Below are 21,857 nucleotides of genomic sequence, written 5' to 3'. Positions count from 1 at the left end.
CTATTTTGATACCCTGGCACTGCGGTAGTATATCACATATCACCTACGTATTATATTTTTGTACTATTGCGTGTCGTAGATCTTGACATAATTGGTGTCTACGTTACACTCAGCATGAACCTTACCTAAAACAAACCTGTTAATTGACAGCTTTAAAATACCTCAAAATTGTTATGGTAAAGTCTAAATAACATCCAGAAGCAGGCATAGGCGAGGCTAATCATAAGGGATGGCAAAAAGAATTTAAATCAGTACTGGAGTACTGGGATAATCTTCCAATCAAGTAATGGAGTACTCGGAAAATGCATGTCTTGGTGTCGGCTGCCCGTTTGACGACAAATATTGACATGACTCCATGAAATTTCTCCTGTAATATTTTTTCTTTACTTCATTAATATCCATAATCCTAAGTCAAAGACATCCACAAATCAATAGCGATGATCATTGCAAACCATCTGCCCCAAGATGTTTCACCCCCTAAGATCCCTATTGCGGGTTTGAAGCGCCCCAAGAACCCATTACTGCAATGGTTTCCGCCCTTCAGCTGCCAGGTCAACCACATCCCTGTGTAGTGACTTTATGGGTGTCATTCATGATCAAAAGCAGACGACACATTCAATTCACCACCATTTAACTGGGTAACATAAAAATGGGTTGAGTGTACATCCAGTAGATGGCTAAAATGGCACACTGACTATTATTAGGCAGCAGCAACATGCAACACTTCATTAACCTAACCCTAACCAACTCATAACTGATCAATATATATAATTGGTAGGCATGGCAATGACTTCAGGAGTACTAAATTACTACTCGAGTACGGATAAAAAACACAATATTATTTTAATTTCGCTAAAAGGGTGATATATAGACGACATACAGACGATGTAACAGTCCTGAAGCTGAACAACACTGAGTAAGCGCTATTCTTATTAATAAGACTCACTCTGATAACAATTCTGCAAGACCGTTGAAGCCGTGGTCTAGAGCAACGTCCCTTGGCAGGTGACCGCGACTATTCGGGAGTTTTAGACACGCCTCACTGCCAGTCTTACGCAGGAAAAACCCAGTGACCTTGACCAGTCCCAGCCTCGCTGAGAAGTGCAACAATGATTCCCTGGGTGCTGGGGATTCTGAAAAGAATAATCAACATGTCGTATATTTATTCATTACAAATCAATCAAAATACCTTTCAGAGTCATGTTAATTTACTGAAGGAAATCAAAGGAGAGAACGGCCAAAAATAAAAGGGATAAAGTTCCGGGTTTTATTTCTTGCGGTTCATTTTTCAAATTGTTGGTTTTAAAAATCATGTGAAATATTTTTTAAAACAATAAATACTGTAAATAACCCTGAATGTACCTATAACCTTATATTATACCTTACATAAATGTGTCCCTTCTTTGTGTATATAAAGTTGATCGGTCCGTATTTCAATGTATTTTAATAAAAATCCAGTTTTCTTGACGTCAGCGGGCCATATCATGTTTTAGCCGGTCCGGACTACGCCAAAAAATAATATGGACCGCTGACGTCCTACAGTATGTACCGCTGACGACATAAAACTGGTGAGTGATGCTTTTAATTTGCACAACAAATTTGTTTTCGCAAGGAAACATTATTAGATTTGTTAAATAAAACACATCAAAGGCACTTTAAATTTATTAAATGGTAAAAAAGTGTTCGGTATAATATAAGAAATATAACACACCACTTCCGGCAATATCGCATTATAAGGACAGGCCAGTCAACCCCGAAGGTGAATGGACCTCGGCTGGCGCCTCGGTCCATATACACCTTTGTGGGTTGACTGGCCGGTCCTTTAAATGTCATATGACACTCAGTGGTGTGTAATATTTCTTAATTAATTGAAAAAATGTCACTTCATTTCCACCATTCCATTTGCAGTAACAGAAAACTATGATGTCATATTTCACAATATTTCACAAAAATGCCATATATACTGTAAGACAATTTGGGCTTGTTGCAGTTTTCATTATAATGCACTTCGAATGCATGCGTAATACTACAATGCAATGTAAAAATCCAAACTAAGTATATAACTGATCATTCGCTTATTTTGATCAAATTTTCATTGACTGACTCCATTCCAAATAGAGTATAGTTAATTATTCCTGTTAATAAGATAATAAAAAGTGTCCTTAGAAATTAATCACCTGAATTTGATTCATTTCCCAATAGTGACCACCATTCCGGAAAACCTAAATACGTTAATGCACGACTTAATCGCACATCAAGAGTAGATAACTCCTCATTGGCAATATTGAAATTATCTCCCTTGATTAGTTCAAGGTCTGCAAGCGAGTCTATATGGAACACACTGTCTCGTAAGAACTCCGCTAAATGGAAGGTGGAGTCCGTCCGGAATGTTATATGGCCTCGCGCAAGAAGAGGGGCAGACACTTGAGGTCCCTGGAAGTCTACAACAGACACTAAAACGTCCTCTTCTTCACTATGACCTGAAAGGTAGAAACAGTTCCATGTGTTATGGGTAACACTTGTTACAAAGGGAAAAGTTATTTTGACTATCAACTATTGTATGCGTACGCAGGTCACTAGTACCGATTCTTACTCTGCAATGTGACCTGAAAGGTAAAAACGGTTTCATGTGTTATGGGTTAAAACACTTGTTGGGAAAAGTTGTTTTCAAATTCATATTTGAAAAAAAGTCAATTTTTCACTAAGTTGAAAATTGTTACTAAGATGCTTATTGAATACTGCCCCAGTACTTTCATGAACAGACAGGTCTAAGCAGGGCTTCTAAAAACCGGCAATTTGCCGGTCTGGACCAATTTTGACCAAGCCAGACCGATTTCAGTTTCAAAAAGTGTAAAAAAAATTGGTCCGAAATTTTCTAATTTTTTTTGTAATTTCGGTCCAAAACAACTAAGTCAGTAAAAGATGAAGAAATTGTAATACACAAACATTCATGGGTCATTCACACATTCAAATCTACATCCAATAGGTCATAAAAGTGTCTTGGTTACCATGAGACCCATGCGACCAGCTTCCTTTTCCGCTACGCTGATCACTCTATAGCCTATCTGTTAGTTAGCAGACGCTTGCAATCGGTCCAATCACGTGTTTTGGTATAAGCAGAAGACACAATTAAACAAACTATGTGTTAATTATCTGCTTGCAGCTTTCCTGATTAAGTGTTAAAATCGGTCCATATTTTCACATGGCAATATGCTATTTCGTCGTCGATCATTACATGATATCCGTTTGTTAAATTGTTATAAAGAACCATTGCTGGTTAAAAACGGCTTTAAAGATAAATGCATGTCATTGTTAATCTGTAAAAGCATAAAAATACCGAATTAATTAACGTAATAATATATCCTGGATGTACCAATTACCGGTGTATTGAGCAACTATCCAATGGAATTTTGGCCAGGTTACATGCAAGCTTCTTTAAATTTCACTCATATTTAAGAGAAATCATTTTGCCATCAGTAACAATAAGTTTCGTATACCAGAGAACACAATTATTGATTTCTTGTCGCCTTTTGTTTACCGACCGTGGCCGCCATCTTGGATTTTTTAGTTACCAAATTCCGGTGGAATCATGGGAAATGTAGCTACTGCATTAAACTTCCAGTTAGTAAGCTAAAATTATTATGTCAGCAATGTTGGCAGGTCTGGGTATAGAATTATAATTTACATTGCAGAAATAAAGTGCATATTAAACAAAATATTGCCAAAAAAAAACAATTTTTTTTTGGAGGAGGAGCATAGACCTCTTTACATTTATTAAATATAGCAATACAGTGCCATTCATGAGAATGTAGACAAGTTAGTTATATAAATAAGTATGGAAAAAAAGTTAACAATAAATAAATTATGCTTATATTTTCCCCATTTTTACCAAAATTATTGTTATTTTAGCCCTATCAAAGGATCCCACCACCATTTCTGGAGTTCAATATTGGCATCTTTATTCAACATTAAAAAGTCAGAAGTTTAGTCTAGTAGCAGTGCTCCCAAAAAGCACATGCTCAGAGATGACGTAATCAACAAGATGGATGCCAACTGTCAAAATTTGTTTGAGAATTATTCAAAATTTATTCATTCATTGTAACAGATATGAAAAGAAAAAGTTCAAAAAATATGTTTCCAATGAATTTTGATATAATAAATGTGTTTTTCACCCTTAGGAACTAAATATTTATTGAAAGTTTCATTTTGAGATATACAAAGAGATATTGTAAACAAAGAATACCGGAAGTGCTCTTCATGACCTAGATATTCGGACTTTTCGGATTACACCGGTACTAGGTAACCACCGGTATTTTGTATGTTGGGGATATATGATATCAACAGTGATACGCTTGATTAACTACTATAGTCTGACAGCTGAGTCTGCCGCTTACTTATTCGCAGTAATGAAAAAATCTTTGTCGATATCACACTTTAAGCATGATGCCCCGATTTTAAATCTAGATATATACTATTATTCAAGATTATCAGTTGAATGTTGACCCACTAAAGAAGCATTAAGCAAATAAATCATAATACTGTTTCACTTTTTGTCGTCTGACCGCCTCCCGACAGCCACAGTTAATTACGATCGCAGTCTTTCTTGTTAGAAACGCCGCAGAACTCGATAAGAATCTCATTTGAATTAAACTTGTATCAATGACTATCCGAATTGGCTATGCTGGCTCTAGAGCCCTCTTACAAACTGCCATATCGCAAAAAAATATTGACAGAAGAGACGTCGCGAAAATGTATGACATTTTTATAAAATCGGACTATTGAACAGGTCTTTCTTTTTTTGAGGGGGGGGGTTGTCGCCGGGTCCGGACCGATTGAGGTTCCAAAGTTTTAGAAGCCCTGGGTCTGAGTAAGGATCGAACCCTGAAGAGCATCGGATACAGAGTCTGATACACACACCATCATGGGTAAGATTCAATTTGTTGCACACAAAGGTATCAATTTTAGGTAAGTTTTTGACAATTTTTCTTGCAACTGTATCATCTGGTGTATAGTCCCTTTAACAATATGTTGAGGAAAGAAACTGATAATAAATAATGCCAAACACTTGAATAGATTCAAACATTTCCTGGTGACAATCATTTGAAGTCTGATTAAACTGAGAATTTTTTAATTAAAACAATCATACACAATCCTTTAAGTGACACTCCTATTTAAAACCAATACATACACATTTATAACAAACACAAATTTTGAGTGACAAACCTTTAACAACTTACTGAATAATCCACCTATGCAAAATATTGATATCTGTTATCAATATCTTAACCATGTATTTAACAGCTGAATAAGCAAAATTATTAAATGACTGGTGAGTGCTAAAACTATTGTCTCATGAGGTAAAAATATTTTATTTTCTACACCTTTCTTTCAAATTCAACACGGTGTCGTCCATAAGAACTATTGTTTTCAATATTTATTCATCCTTCTTGGTAATTAAAAAAAAGGTATTAATTGTGGTATGACATATTGGGAGTTAGAATTGCATCTTTAATAAGCTTTAAAGGAAATTTCATAATCATTATAATAGAAATGCATTCAATTTCAGAAGTATAAAAACTTATGCTTTAATATATCATAGTCTTCACATAATATACTTGACAGTTCTCAGAATTCTATTTATTGTGCCTTGCAATCATCTATCATGGAAATTTACAAAGTTTCCAAGAGATTTACAATGAGTCACACACATAATGTTTTTTATAACAATATCTTAACAAAAAGAAAACATTTTAAATGAGTGTATTTAAATTGATTAAACTCATTAAACTTTCGAAATACTTCATTCACAAGAACATTGGTAATTAAATGAAAATGTCACACAAAAACTTGAGTCAGTGAAATATGTTTTACTGTTGGGAAATAATGCATAAGCCGAGTATACCGTAAATGTCCATATAGAGGCACTAGCAATAGTAGTGTTTGATAAAACAGATAAAATTTCATTATTGATTATCAAATCAAAACAGACAACCATAACCGGTTATCATATCCAGAATAATAAACATCTAATGAAAATCATTTATTGATGATCATAATCAAAATTTGCCTTTGTTTGGTGCTCTTCGATGATTATTTCATTATATTCAATCAGTGTGCCATTATAACTATCCCAAACGACAAGCAGGTCGTCTCTTCGTAGATTTTCTAAGATTCTTGAGCTTCAACAATGGCTTTCGACATTGAAACAAGAGCATCACAAGGGATTGCAATCGCTTGTCTGTTTTATCTCAATACTAATTTAAGCTACAGGTATTGGCCTTTCTGTTCATATGCAAATTGTCTGTTACCAGGCAACATGTGTACCAAGTTTCATTAAAAATCTTCAAAATGTTATTTATTCATGGCCAAAGTTTATTTTTTTCCAACGGATGGTGACTGATTCAGAGGACATGAAGGCTATCACATTTACAATATACCCCGACCTGTTTTCTAAAAAAAACAGACAAGCATAATAATCATGCACCTCATTTTTCTGTTTATTGTACCCCTGGCCCTGCTGATATCAATTTTAAAACATGCTATAGTTACTGTACAGTGAAAAGTTACACTCTTGTTATCTGTATTACAAATAATAACTTTGTAATGCTGGTCTTAAACATTACAAATATAATATACATGCCAAAGTTGAATAAAAATCACTTCCGTACTTCAGTAATGAGTGGGCCCTTTGAAAGGAGAAAAATATTTCTCCCACCTCAGATAAGTAGATCCAATAATTTAATCATGCTAGAAATATTTATCTTGCCCACAGGCAAAGATAAAATGCCCGTATGGAACTCGTTTTTAATGGTCGCCACATTGTAATTACCTCCCTTGTTGAAGACTGTCGTCTGTAGCATCATGGAAACTTTGTCTTGTGGCAATATTTAGAATGGTAATTAATTATTTTTCGCTTCAAATGTCACCATAAAACAGTTTTCACGCACCTTTCATGAAATAATGCTTCACTCTCCTTAGAACCATTTAAAGACCGATTTGACTATTAACATAATCTGAATCACTGCGCGCATGTCCATGACACCCACGAATTATCACATATACATACGCATTTATTTTTACTAAACATAAAAGAGTTCCAGCAAAAATATACATTTTACTTAATTTTGTTTAACTGAGGTGGAAAAAAAAGCATCTACTATAGCCGCTCGTGTAAGATAGGTTCATCCCGACCCTCACGCAGCGTGTTTTGCGGAAACTCGGTAAACCTCGTTTCCCCAAAACACCCTACGCTCAGGTCGGAATGAATCTATCTTACACTCTCGGCCATGGAAGATACTTATAATCTTCTTTTTGGCAAAAAGGGGAATAATACTAACATGATTCATATAACGTTTAACATGTTTTCAAATTTTTAGTTAAACAAAAGCTATGATAATATTCATTAATTGCATAAGATTGCTACAATTGATTAATTTTAAGAGGTCCATGCTCCTCAAAAATATAAAAAAAAAAGGGAATTTTTTACACGGGCAGGGGATTTTTTTTGCTTTTTAAAAGGGGAATGGGGCCGAATTTTGGCACCAAAAAACCCAAACTGGTATACCAATATCTAAATTTGAACAATATATTTTGAAGATTTTTCAATGGCATGTGCCAGTTTCCTCTTTTAGGACATATATGACAAAACAACTTAAAACTTACCTGTTCGAATCTACCTTCATTTTGAATTGAATCCGTTCGATACAAACACTTTATTTTTGCATGTATAAAAATAATTAACAGTTGAACAATAACAATTACGTATTTACTCCAGACAATGGAACGGTTACTGTCATCCACATATATCTGTTAAACTAAACAGAAGCTTGGCACTGATAGATCTATCCTGGATTTCTTAAAGACCGCCAGCTCCTACCATGCCAACACTAATGTTTTACAGAAAAACAATTGTTACAAGTCTTAGATCTGATCAGATCCACACAGTGAAACATCCTCCAAGAATCTTCATGCAATAAAAGATCCAAGTTTTTTATTAATATCATTCTACAGGGCTAAATGACTCATTTATCTGTAGATATTGACAACAACAATCACACAAGTTGAAGCTATATTTTCTCCGTTTCAAAACATATCTATCTGAAAATATTGGCAACAACAACCACATCCATTGAAGCTATATTTTCTGAGTTCTTACCAATTAACTATAAGACTATGTGAAGATCAGAACATTATAATGAACTCCTTATATAATGCTCGTCACTTTTTTATTGAACAAAGGGCCATAACTTGAAAATTATTAAGGCCAGAGTTATGGGCCTAAAAATACATACCCTTATTAATTGTCTCTGGCAACATGTATTCCAAGTTTCATGGGAAAACCTTAAACAGATTTTGAGTTATGGCCAAGTTCAAAAATTTTGCACAACAACAGCTCTGACAACAACAACAACAAGGCTATGACAATAACTTCACTTTTTCTTTGAAGACAGATAAACTAAGATATACTACAGTTGACTCCAGTAACTGGACCTATATATTAATTGTTAATTTCAAATTGCATAATGTGTGACTCACTTCTCTGAAAATCAATCAACTCAGTCATATCCATTTCATTATCATTAAGAAGCTTACACTAGGTACATTTTATCAGAACTCCTCTTTTTATGCATTTATTTTAAAAGCAAAAATATATTGTTAATAATTGCTACAACTACCAGTAAATTATTGTCTCTCTATGATGCAGTAATGATTGCTTTCTGGAAGTATACTGCGAATTTCTGTCACATTGATTATAATTTCATTTTAAAGGTCATTGTTCTGATTGTAATACCTTTTATACATAACAAACACGCAAGTAATATTACAGAAAGGTGAAGGTCAGATTGATTTTATGTTGCAATGCAGATCATTGACGTTTAAGAACATGTTACATATTAAGCTCTGTTTAGATTTTTAGTGACGAACATATGTATTTAAAATCTGCTATGTACATGTGATTCAGAACCATTAATCAACAAGGGGCCAATTTTATTCACAAAGCATCTTAATTAATATTTTCAACTGAGAATTTTCGTAATTTTTTACCTTAATTTTTTTTACTATGATTATTTTAAATACCTCCTACTGTTTGTCAGATTCATTCATATGCATATATTGTTTAGACCATCTTCTTGCTTATTTTCAGATTTTAGGTGTACAAACATTGTTCGTTTTCTTCAAATTCAAATTAGAAAAAAGGCAATTTTTCACTCAGTTGAAAATTATTACTAAGAAACTTATTGAATACCACCCCAGTACTTTCATGAACAAACAGGTCTGAGTAAGGATCGAACCCAGGACCCTCCGATACAGAGTCTGATACACTAACCATACGGCCGTCGGTACCAACATATTATTGATACCATATATAAATAAATCACTTTTAACGACAGTAATTAAGGCAAATTTCTCTTATGTATTGGCTATTTCACTCACACCTGTGTGAAATTCACAATCAACATTATTACATTCCGAGTATAGATATTTTATATTTATATATCAACAATAATAATAATCAAACCTTTTTTCCATATATATCAAAGTCATATACAGGCAACTCGGATGTTTTTATTTATTCCAAATCATATGTTTATCATATGTTTTTGACACACAAAGTAAATGATCCATGAATCATTAATATTTACACCAAAAAAAAGTAAAACAAACATGAACAATACGTTCCAAATTTAGTATGTCACATGTGCGTTCATTACGCAATTCCAAATATTAAAATTCCATAAATAATTTATTACACCACACATTTTGTCACACTTGGCAAGATCCATCTGTTTAATATAACATCCTGACTTTCAACAGCCTACCACAATGAAATTGTTTGACTGTATTATCATATTTTATGGGAACGATTTTTATGGGTCCATGATTTCAACAACATGGTTTTAAATACACAAACAAAAAAATATGATACCTTCATAAAGAAAATGTCGTTGGTAATTCTATCCAATCTCATTATAATTTGAATCACTGAACAAAATTATGAATCTTCTTTTTTTATACTAGGATTTTATTCTGATATCTTATGCAGATGAATATTCATTCGTAATCTACAGCTAAATCGTTGAAACATCGCGTTAAATCATTAAATTTTTCATATTCTACCATGCAGAGAACACGGTAAAATTTTATCTAAATCACGTCAACAATGACCAAACAATAGAACCAATTATAAACCTTCAAATGTATCTGTTCATTATCAGATATACATAAATACAAAACTTCACAAATTTTCTTTTGTAAATATGGGCGTTAAGAAAGAAAACAATATGTAATGCGTGTGAAAAGATAGAAGAATCCATACTCTTTATAAAAAAAAACTTTTTGCCTTTTTAAACGAACAAAATACTGAACAATAAGCCAACTATACACAGAATTTAAAGAGAAAACTTCTTTTTATTATACAAATTATGACGGGTCTCAGATTATGTACGACTGAATATTACGAGTGTTTTATTCATGCATGAGAAAAAACAAGGGTAATAAATTTACTATTTTGTGAAACTTGTAATGTACGCAAAAAAAACCCAGAAATATATTCATAGAAAACTTTTATTGCTTTTTAAAATTCATGATTCAACAATTAACCATGAATTATGGTTAGACTTGGCATGGTTTATTTTGATGTATTAACAATAGAAATATACATAAATTTATACTGTAGAAGCACAGACTACATGTTTATCATATATTATTTTTCCTGAAGGAACTTCAATGAAACAATGCTATTATTTAACCTAACGTTACTTGCATAATTACAAAATTGATAAATTTTGTGACTCATAAGTTAATCTTTTACATATAAATAAACAAATAAGGGTTACCACATAATTTGATTCGATAAACAAAGTGCACTATTTTCAACCAAAAGAATATTCATGGACTATTTTTGTTACCGTAACTTTAACATGTCCTCCTACTGGAAATAATTTATTCATTGAATGAAAACAAAAATAAATATTGGTGTCGTTTTCACACTGTGACAATTATGCTATAATATACATTGCAGCTGCAGTATTGTTGCAAAGAAAGTTAAAATCATTTGACTTACTTACAAAAACAATAAAACAAATATTTAAGCAACCAATGAATGACAATGCACGGGGCAGAATATTCAGACCTTTGTTTAAGTTAACAAAGTTGTTAACGTCATCATTGTTTACTTTCAAATCATTACTGCTTTGCAAGTTTAAAGTGACACTCTTATTCAAAATCAATACATACACATGTATAACAAACATAAATTTTGACTAATAAACCTTTTACTACTTACTAAATAATGCATTTATGGAAAATATTAATTACTGATAACAAGATTGTAACCGTGTATTTAATAGCAGAAAGCGCAAAAATATTAAATGATTGGTGAATGCTAAAAGATTTACTGTGGTCTACTATAGTTTTATAAAGTAGAAATACCATGTTTTATGCTCATTTCTTTCAAATTAAACACGGTTACCTTCATAAGAACCATTGTTTTCGACATTTATTAATCCTTTTTGGAATATTTTAACAATATTTTTAATTGTGGTAAATCTTATTTGGGAGTAAGAGTGCATCTTTAATGTATTAATTTGTGCTGTATTTTGAAACAAATTTTTAGCCAGCTGTTTTAGCTGTACTTCTTTATATCTAAATATGTGAGCATATCATGAAATATTTTACATATAAAAGTAAACAACGATGTCATTTTTATGTTGAATCTTTAACAAAGCTCTTGACCATCGTCCTAATGAATGTCAACAAAATAGATGATCAATGTCTTAATTATGTGGGGCCAATTTCTCAAAACTCCTTTAGTCTGTTATATGACGATTAAGCTAATCTCACTATTTTTGTTCTTCTAAAATTTGTGAAATATTTAATATTTTGGAAGATTTTGTATTATCTATCAAAGTTATCTGTCTGATAATTATAAAAAAAATCTTTTTTTTATCAAAATCAGGTTGAAATACGAAATTTTGCTAAACAAAATAAGCTGAACCTAAGTCAGTTAGAAGTTTCGAGAAATCAGGGCCAGATGTCCTGTCCAGTACATTGACCCCTTGTCAGTACATCTAGTACTTAAATCAGGCTGTTACAATTTATCAATATTTGTGTCCAGCACTTTGTGGTCATCTATGGACTTCTGAAGATATCAGCACCAGGATAAACAGAGTGACTCAAAGTCACCTTAAATACGGGATGACGAATAATGTACATTTCATTGTTGAAAGTCAAGCGCGTATCGTCCTGTACGCAGAGTACGCAGAGTACGCAGCTGCGTACACATTGTCTCATAAAATCGAAAAAAAAAAAATTAGTCTGCAATTAAAAAAAAAAGACCCCCTATGTGTAGAAAAGTAAAATAAATAGTAGTTTGGTTGAAAATACTTTGTTAAGTTAAGAATGCTTCCTGTAGTCGATACAGACAATTTGCAAAAAAAACGCCAAAATGACCTTGCATACACTGTAACACATAACAAATCCCCTTGCTACACCTAAGAGTTTTATTTAAATAATTGGACCAAAACAAATAACAACCCAAAATACCGGAACCTTTTTGGTTGCACATGTTGATGAATAAAACTAAATTACAATAGTTAACATAATACATTACTGAACCAGTAAACTTTAGTTGGGCCTGGTCCAAAATATTGAGAGACTTGCATGACAGGTTCAAAATAAAAAATTGCAAAAAAATATCAACAAAAACAATCTTCACGTAATCTGGAATGCCATCGTCAGATAGGCTCAATACACTACTGGGCTATGCTTTGTTGTGTAAGGTGGGCAATTTGGGTAGAAAAATCTCATAATCATAAATAATTAATGAGGCAGTTTCAATGGTTCTGCATGGTACCAATGTGGAAAAATGCACAGACACTCAAAGTAATGTTTAACCCATAGAAAAGTATTCTGGGGAATGGAACTTGGTCCACCAGATCACTACAAATATGAACACAGCCTCATGGACCACTTGCTGCGGAGACAATACAGGGTAATTGAGGTTATTTAACTGTAACATGCAATTTCATTGGAAGTAGGTTGTCTCCCCTGCCACATGCATATTCATATAAATGAGATATTTCCCCGTGGTATGAATGAAGTGTAACAGAAGAGAGAACCCTGGTTGCCGATGATGCTGGAATGTTTCCATACGCAAAAATGTGCAAAAGGCAATCAGATTATAATGTATCAATTTCAAGATGGCAGATGCGATTCGCTTAGTATTTAAAAACATTGTCTTCTAGAAACATATATATTCATATATATAATATGTATATATATTAATTGATTTTCTCAGCAAAGAGAAAATACAATCCCAATAGAAGTAATGGACACATTTCAACATGAACTATATAGAAAACAAAGTAAACTGTGCCTGGATCTGCTATCATCTATGGAGGGCTACTGGTGACAACCACAATCAGCAGTCCAATGATTTATAGGCCGATCATTCCATCTCTGTCAATGACCTCTTCAATCCAGCTTGGATATAAAACCCACTAGTTCTGATATATCAATAACAGGTATTACACTGGAATGGCAGCTCTTGATTGCTTTTCCAGTAGTGTCAATAAAAGTTGGAATAACTTCTTAAACTTTATTGTCAGAATGTGGGGCAAAAGGTGTACTAGCTAGCTAACACTTGTAACATTTAGATTGATGTTTCACCTTATTTAGTAACTGCCTAGTGGGATCAAACAAATCAATAAGAATGTATGTTTGTGTATCAGCGACATGCGCCAATGTTTGAAAGGTGTGTTTAAAAATGTTGTTAACACTGGTTCACATTCCTTTCAGAAGAATCATTGATTATTAAGAAAAATGATGGATCGGCAGCTTAATTTCTTTCAATAACCCATACATGCCATATCCCCCAGCCGGGGAAAAAATCCCCCAGAATTCCAACCCATGCCCTCATCCCCCACGGGGGGATCCATATCCCCTGGAATTTAAAAAATTAGCTCAAGGTTGACAGTAGAAAGCATCCATAACATTGTGTGTGTGAAATTCCATGAAGGATCATGATGACTAAATCCAAAAAGTATTGTAATAAGAGGAGATTCAGCATGTATTCTAATTTCTTATATAATAAATGTAGATATTGCGCTAAATTTCGCTGCGAAAAAATCCCCTGGTGTAATATCAAAATCCCCTGGAATTCAGACCAAAATCCCCTGGGAAGCCTCTCAAAAATATGGCATGTGTGATAAAACTCACAATGATGTGCTGTAGTAAACAAGAGCACCGCAGAACAAACTCTCTATGCTTGCCCGATCTCTTTCCAGGCAAAAACTGGCACAACTCAGCAAGTATTAAAGCAAGAGTTATGGGCCTTGCTGTACATGTGCATTTGGTCTCTGGCAACATGTGTACCAACTTTCATAGGAATATCTTGCGCAGTTAAGTTTTAAGTTGTGCCCAAGTTTAAGTTTTCACACAACACTTTTGCCACCAAGGTGTACACAATACCTTGACTTTTTTATTTGAGAAACAGAAAAGCTAAAACATGAATAAAGATATTTATCTTCCTGCTAAATTAAAGGTCAACAATAACATTCAATATGATAGGATAGTTTCCATCCAACACAATTTTGTATTAAAACATGGTCGCATCCAAATTTAGCATTATATATTATTTTTTGAATACAGCAAAATGACCACTTTCAGGGTCCCTTTGTAGTTTTTGAAAGTTGACACCACTTTACATAGGGGGTGGAAAGGTGACCAAGTTAGGCCCCTTGGAGGGTCCATTGCAGCATAATAATGCCCTGGACCCAATTTCTCGAAACTTCTTTAGCTTAACAGGCTTAAGTAACTTATTTCAATAAGGCAAAGTACATTCCTAAATTGAATTTTGATTAATAAAAAATGGTTTATTGTTTTTGTCATAATGATAATTCCTATCTAAAGCATAAAAACTCTTAAATAAGTAAATATTACACAAATTATCGAAAGACAAAAAAAGTGAGCAAAGCTTAATCCTCTTATAAGAGACTTAAGAAGTTTCGAGAAATTAGGGCCTGAAGATCAAGGGTTTTGAAGCACTTAAGCCTTTAATAGCCTAAGATTGCATCGAAACATAATAGATTTTTATCTGTACTAGTTGCTTAAAGAATATCCACCAAATTTATCACCTTAAACTCAAACATTGATAAGTTGTGTGAGGTTGAAATCGAGGACGTTTGAGTCAATGGGGCCAACATGTCAAAATTTGCACCATATATCTTAAATACATCTAAACCGACACCTTGATAAGTTGTGTGAAGTTAAAATCATGAATGTTTGAGCTAATGAGACCAACATCTCAAAATATGCACATTATATTCTAAATACATCCAAACATAACACAATGTATTTTAAATTCCCATAAACACCGCTTGTTTACATTAAAAACAACAGCACCCTTAACAGACGTCAAAACTCAGCTGATCAAGGGACATTGCTCCACATTGTCATTATAAACATGCATACGGAGTATAATAAATGTCTTGAACAATTTCCAATTAATTCCCAATATACATGTAATTAATAAAGCTTTTGCATGGTGGAGACTGCACCAACAATTATATACATGACAATGCCACAACTTTTTTTAGAAATATAATTTGATGGTGCAAGATTTCTTTAAAAGTTACCAACCCAGGTTATCATGTTAAATGCAAAAAAATACTGATAATTATTAATATCAGGCACCCACTCCTATGCACAGGGTACAAAATGTAGAAAAATCAGCTCTCTATACCCTTATCAAGTATTGCTCTCCCTGAGCCAATTTCTGACCACTGCATCATGAAATTAAGAGTGCATCATGAAATAACTTCATGGTGAAGTGTCACAAAGCTCCATACTCACTTGGCACAACAGAGTGTAGTTTTGTGGGTGCTAGTAGTCGGGCCTGGGTCACATGACGTTGTCGAGAACCTTCGTACACGACATAGTAGTTGCCGAGGGACGAGAGGGGTGTGTCTTCATCAAACTCTACCACCAGAGTTACCCCACCCTGTTTAACATATGAAAACAGTTGAGGGATATTATACAAAAACATATATTGGAAGAGTCTTAGACAAATCAATAAGAAATATGAATAATAGGGATGCAAACGAATGGCAAAATTGATATTCGAATATTGGGTTATTCTTTCGAGTATTTGATTACCAAAATAAGTCTTTTAGAAGATGTGGTAAACTATTATTTGCTTTAGTAATAGCAAGGCTCTTTTCAAATACCCTGTTTTAATACCTTAGAAAACAAATTGTAAATCATCAATTTTATATATTCTTCAAGACTGTAATATTGAAAGCAAATGAATGTACAGGTCCCTGTTTTGACAATTTGTAGCATGTGAAAGTAAGACAGGGTTTTTAAGTCAACACATTTCCATTTTCTGCCTAACTATCTATAATTATCTTTTCACCTTGGTTCCTCACCAAGCTTTATAGGGATTCTTAGGCTTGCATTCAAATTAACATTAACGATGCAATGTTATGAACATATTTAAATATAGCAGTCTTTTAATTCCACATTTTTAAACTGCATAACATCAAACATCCCATTTTGCAACCCTGGCACATTAATCTTTTAAAGTTTTCATGTAAAAAAATAGATCTAACGATACCTGATTTTGATTTGTGGTACTAAAGTCTGTAGGGCGCACTAAAAATCAGGCATAGCATAAATTTATAACTCTCAAGAAAAAGAAATCTTTGTTCCACAAAAAATAAACGTGTCTGTATTTGACTAGGTTGATGAACAACCAAGATTAGATTGCAAGTCTAGAACTTTTGCCAAAAGTTATAACACTTTGAAAGACCAAGGTATATAAAGCATTGCATCAGAGAATGTTCAATTTTATCTTCATACAACTTATAACTATATCAAATAATTTTGCCATCATAAATGAAAAATCTTACTTACATATACTGGAGCTTCTTTAATTGAAAATGCCATTGACTCAATTCATTTCTGAAACAAAACAGAAAAAATAGAACATCTAAAGTCAATCATAATTTCATGGTTCTTCAGATAGTTGTATAACTCGTCTACACAATCAGATATTTTGACCCCTTCTCAGTCTTTTAAATTATGCAAAATTCCTGAAGTCCGGGAAATTTCATTGCCCAATTTAAATTTTTTAGGGATTTATCATTTTTTTGGTGCAAGTTCCCATTCCCAAAAGCCCTAGGTTAGAGTCGAGAGTTTTAGCCATTTAAAAAGAAACCTGGGTCCTGCAGACAAGGGATGGGTAGCTAAGGGTGGAGAGTGCACATTAGGAGGGCTGTTTGGAACTTAAAAATAAAAAAGAAAGAAAATTTGCCAAAAATGTAAGGAATTGTGTTTAACTGAAGTAATATAGAGTTTCAACTGCCGCAGTACGATTGGTTGATTGAAATCATCACATGATGCTACCAATGTTTCCAAAGGTTTAAATATCTATTGTTTTCTTCACTGTTCTTCATTAGGCCAAATAAAAAATAGGTGCGTTTCAGGTAACACTGCCAAAAAAAATAGGGTAGGTAGGTCGGAATATTTTTTTATTTTTTTTATATATTTTTTTTGATATATTGATTTCAGTAACTGTTGACTCAGAAAGTAACAAAAATAAAAGTCATCAATTTTCAGGTTTATCGGTAGTTTTTAAACATGTTCTATGCTTCAAAGGAAACATTCTTTATTTGTCTAGTTAAATACTTTGACAATGATGGTTGGATTTCAACTAAGTTATGGTACACCACTCTGCTATTATTTAAGACTTTCAAGGAACGGTTTTACTTTTCTTTATGCACCCTTTTGCTTTCAATCCCCTCTGTAGAATGCTAACCTCCCTGTAACATAATTACATGAAGAGTGGGACAGCAAATTTACTATATAAGCCATCAGCCAAGTAAACCTCAATGCTGTCAAGAGGACCTGGGGGTTCAGGTTTGAAGAACAAGTAACATGCAGGTTTTATTGCCAAAATTGCACACTTAAGTCTGACATATCAATCCGAAAGTCAGTATCTGACACATTTGTATCTGACAAGAAAATATAGTTCAAGAATTGAAATATACCTGCCACACAAGCACAAACTACCCGTAATTCACCTTTGAGTTCGGACAATCTAAAAATTCGGACATCCATTATTATTTTCAAAAATAATTAATTTTAGGTACCTAATTTTCGGATACCCAAAGGACATCAATTATAACTTACAGTTACTAAGTCTCACAGACAAAAATTGTTGATCTTTATCGTTACAATGCCTGGCTAGATTACCTAACCGTATACATCACTGTGATAAGTTAGTTAGTTACTACCCATCCTAAAAGATTTATTGCCTGTTGAAACGGATGTGTGATATATTTAATGGAGGATTAAAGAAAAAACAAGGGCAATCAGGAGATTAAGAAAACACAGACATGACATGTTTGTAAAACGATCCGCCAATAAACTTTGAAACTTGTACCACACTTTTAATATAGACTTTATGAAGCAATAATCGTACGGTAATACTCATTGAAACACCAATAGAACAATAAAAGTCAACACATTCAATGATACAGGTAACTATTTAATGTGATAAATTAAAGTTAGAAATGCAATACTTAAGTTACAATCAAAAACACCACCCAGACACATTAATCCTGCATAGCAATATCCATGCTCTCCATGAGATCCTCGTGGGTATAACTGAAAGTTATGTGACGTCACACAATGTGACTGTTTGATCTGAAGCCGATAAAAGGTGTTTATTCATTTCAATGCATTTATAAAATGGTGTTGAATGGGATTTTAATTAACTTGATGAAGGAGTTACACTTATAGGCGTAATAACCATTGATAACTACGGATAAATTAATAAGTGGTAAAATGCAGACATGAAGAAAAAAGGCAGATTTACCATACATGTAGATAAAATGTAAAAATGGTAATTTTCTATGAATTCGCAGAGCGAAAATTAATTATTTCAAGGTGTCCAAACTCTAAGCTGAAGTACGGTAAATACATTCAGAAATCCAACTCTAATATTGTCAACTTTACGTACATACATTTCGTAACAAATGCTTTTCGTACCCAAATCACATTTTTTCCAGGGTAAAATAGGTTAGGGTCGGCGGGAAAAAATAGGGTCGGTCAGGTAACCTGAAACAGACCTATTTTTTTATTTGGCCTTAGGTAAACAAATCTTTGGTGCAAAACATGACCAAGTCCGTTTAAGCATTTCATTCTATGAAGGTTGGTCTCCAGGAGAGCAAAAGGGTACTACCAAATTAGGAAAGTGTGCAGCAGCCTTCCATAACTCTATAGATAACACCCTATATACCTTCCTTGTACACATGTTATTTATTCATTAAAAATTTACTTGTCCTAAGTCTTAATATAACATTTTACAGTTCAATCAAAGACATTCTTTTCTCGGTTTAGACAGGCAGTTCTTGCTCTTTCGGTGTCCAAAGAACCTATCTATTTCTTGACTATAATTCCAGAATAAATAATTGTAAAAAGATGAAATTGTTTGTTTCCAATTTCAAGGTAAAAAAATTAAGATATGTCTGAGAACTTGAAACATTTGTTTCTATTTCAACCAAGGTTGCAAGACTAGAAACTTTAATAATGAAACTAGAGAACTAAACCTTGTGCAAGGATCCTACTAAAATCTGCTACCTGATGTCTTAAAACTGCTTGGATGAATACAAAAAACAATGCAGGAAAGACACACATATCTGAAGTTTGGCCACAATATAGAAAGAAACAAAACTTTTTCAAGCATGATTGTTTTTTGTCTGTGATTTTTTTTAATAATTTTCACTGCCTATTCCTATCAAATTGGGGTGGTTTTTTTTCGACTGGGAAAAATACAAAATCATTATTAGTAAATACAGTATACATATTTTACCTTTTTTATGCATACATTATGCTGTAAAAAAGCTAGTCTTATCAAGATTTTGTTTATTTATTAATAAATTCATTGTTTTTTTCATTCATTCACAGGATCTATCTTCAGTTAATGGGAAAATATCATTAATTTTTAGGAAAAATGAACATATTTTAGCAAGGGGAAACAGTCTTTTGAAGGCAGTTAATTGCACACAAAAAAATCTCTGTTTGTATACATTTTATTTTGGACAGGTAAATGAATAGTTATATTTTTATATTACCTGTGGAAAGGAAATGTCGGCTTGAATACTACCTTTTTTACCAATGATAGGGTCATTTATATAGAATTATTCAAGAATTGTAACCCCACCCACTGAAATAGCTTTGAGTTAAATAAGTGTCAACATTTTTTTTATCATCTGTGACACGTTAACTTAATTATCTTACTATAAATAGCAAATATCAACACACATAAAGTTGACAGTTATATATTATATGTAAAGTTAGATACACACACCCAACTGACATTATGTTGTCAATAGCTACTCACTTTATCGTTAAAATATTAGCAAAACTCTGTCACAAATGCTTTCATTTCCGCCATTGTATTTTGATCACGTGTTACCTCATCACTTTCGCCCACATCCATTTCGTTCTCCGTGAATCGCACCAGATTAGATTGCAGTAGATAGATAGATAGATAGATTTATTTCAGAAATAAAATGTACATAACATGGCATTTAAATACATGATAAAAATACAAAATAAATAAATGCATCCATGTTAAAACCACATTATATTGCTAAGGATAACACAAAAAAGAGATTAAAAATCCCTTATTTCCATTGTGGTCCTTTTTATATTAATTGGTTGACATAGGAAGACATTTTAGAGCATTATAAAATGAAATATTATACCATAAAATTTGCTTTATAATGAAAAACATAAGAGTATGTACTCTGATAAATCTGTCTAAGACATGATTACAAAAATTATATTGAAATTAAAGAGGAACAGTCCTAGTCCAACAAGTGTGTCTTAATAGAGAACTTAAACTTATTCAAGGTTTTGATCTTTCTTAAATCTTGTGGTAAATTGTTCCATAATGAACACCCACGGTAGGCAAATGACTTTTTACCAAAACTGTTGACCTTTGGGTAAGAATAGCGTCCACTATCAACGAAAGTACATGTATCTTCACTATTGTTTGTAGTTGACACTCTAAACCTAGTACTATAATTGTGTGCAGTACTTACAGGAATAAAATGTTCCATCATATAGGAAGGGGCTGTTTTAGTATGTATTTTAAAAAACATGACAGAGAGTTTTAAAGTCTACTCTTTTTGCTACGGGTAACCAGTTTAAAGTGGTGAACTGTTCCTTGCCAATATGGGATCTAAAATCTAAATTTAAAATAAACCTCATAATTTTGTTCTGGGTAACCTGTAGCTTGTTTCGTAAGTCCTGGGTAATGGAATTAAACCAGACAGTAGAAGCAAAATCAGAATGGCACTGAATAATGGACATAACTAGCAGCCTTTTAGTGTGTTCGTTAAGGAATTCTCGTTTCCTATACAGAAACTAGAGTCTTACATTAGCCTTTTTGATGACTGACATAGCCATGTCTTCAAAAGATAAGCAGTTATCAATAGTTGCACCAAGGTATTTTACTTAACTTTTAGCTACAATGGGAACTCCTTTACAGGTGACATTGAGACCACCTTGTATTTTCAGCCTTTGCTTAGAACCAAATAGAATTGTTTCTGTCTTGCCTAAGTGCAATGAAAGTTTATTACATATAAGCCACTCACTTACACTTTCCAATTCATTGGAGATGGCACATTCTATTTCATCTTTATGTTTACCAGGAACTAGAATTGCAGAGTCATCCGCATACAAGAGCAACTTATGCTTTACAACTGCTGGCATATCATTTACATATATTAAAAAAGGAGTGGACCTAAAATGGACCCTTGAGGCATGTTATATTTGCTTGT

The 21,857-nt window shown here is 33.1% G+C and overlaps 1 protein-coding gene across 7 annotated transcripts in view; it reads right to left on the bottom strand.

Annotated features, from left to right (window-relative positions):
* Positions 1 to 20,476, bottom strand: part of LOC128240241 (rho guanine nucleotide exchange factor 28-like) — a 115,922-nt gene extending 95,446 nt beyond the window's left edge. For all 7 annotated transcript variants that reach the window (XM_052956775.1, XM_052956779.1, XM_052956777.1 and 4 more), the window contains exons 1-5: positions 20,411 to 20,476; positions 16,918 to 16,965; positions 15,856 to 16,003; positions 2,178 to 2,480; positions 947 to 1,133 (exon numbers count right to left, since the gene is read on the bottom strand). In XM_052956775.1, the coding sequence (XP_052812735.1) occupies positions 947 to 1,133; positions 2,178 to 2,480; positions 15,856 to 16,003; positions 16,918 to 16,950 (671 nt within the window). In that variant the 5' untranslated portion in view covers positions 16,951 to 16,965; positions 20,411 to 20,476. The remainder of the gene's footprint in view (positions 1 to 946; positions 1,134 to 2,177; positions 2,481 to 15,855; positions 16,004 to 16,917; positions 16,966 to 20,410) is intronic.
* Between the last annotated feature and the right edge of the window lie 1,381 nt (positions 20,477 to 21,857).

Source organism: Mya arenaria, chromosome 7, assembly GCF_026914265.1.
Source record: "Mya arenaria isolate MELC-2E11 chromosome 7, ASM2691426v1".
NCBI classification, from domain to species: domain Eukaryota; kingdom Metazoa; phylum Mollusca; class Bivalvia; order Myida; family Myidae; genus Mya; species Mya arenaria.
Note: the sequence above shows the minus strand (reverse complement) of the source record. Positions and strands in the feature narration are given on the sequence as shown.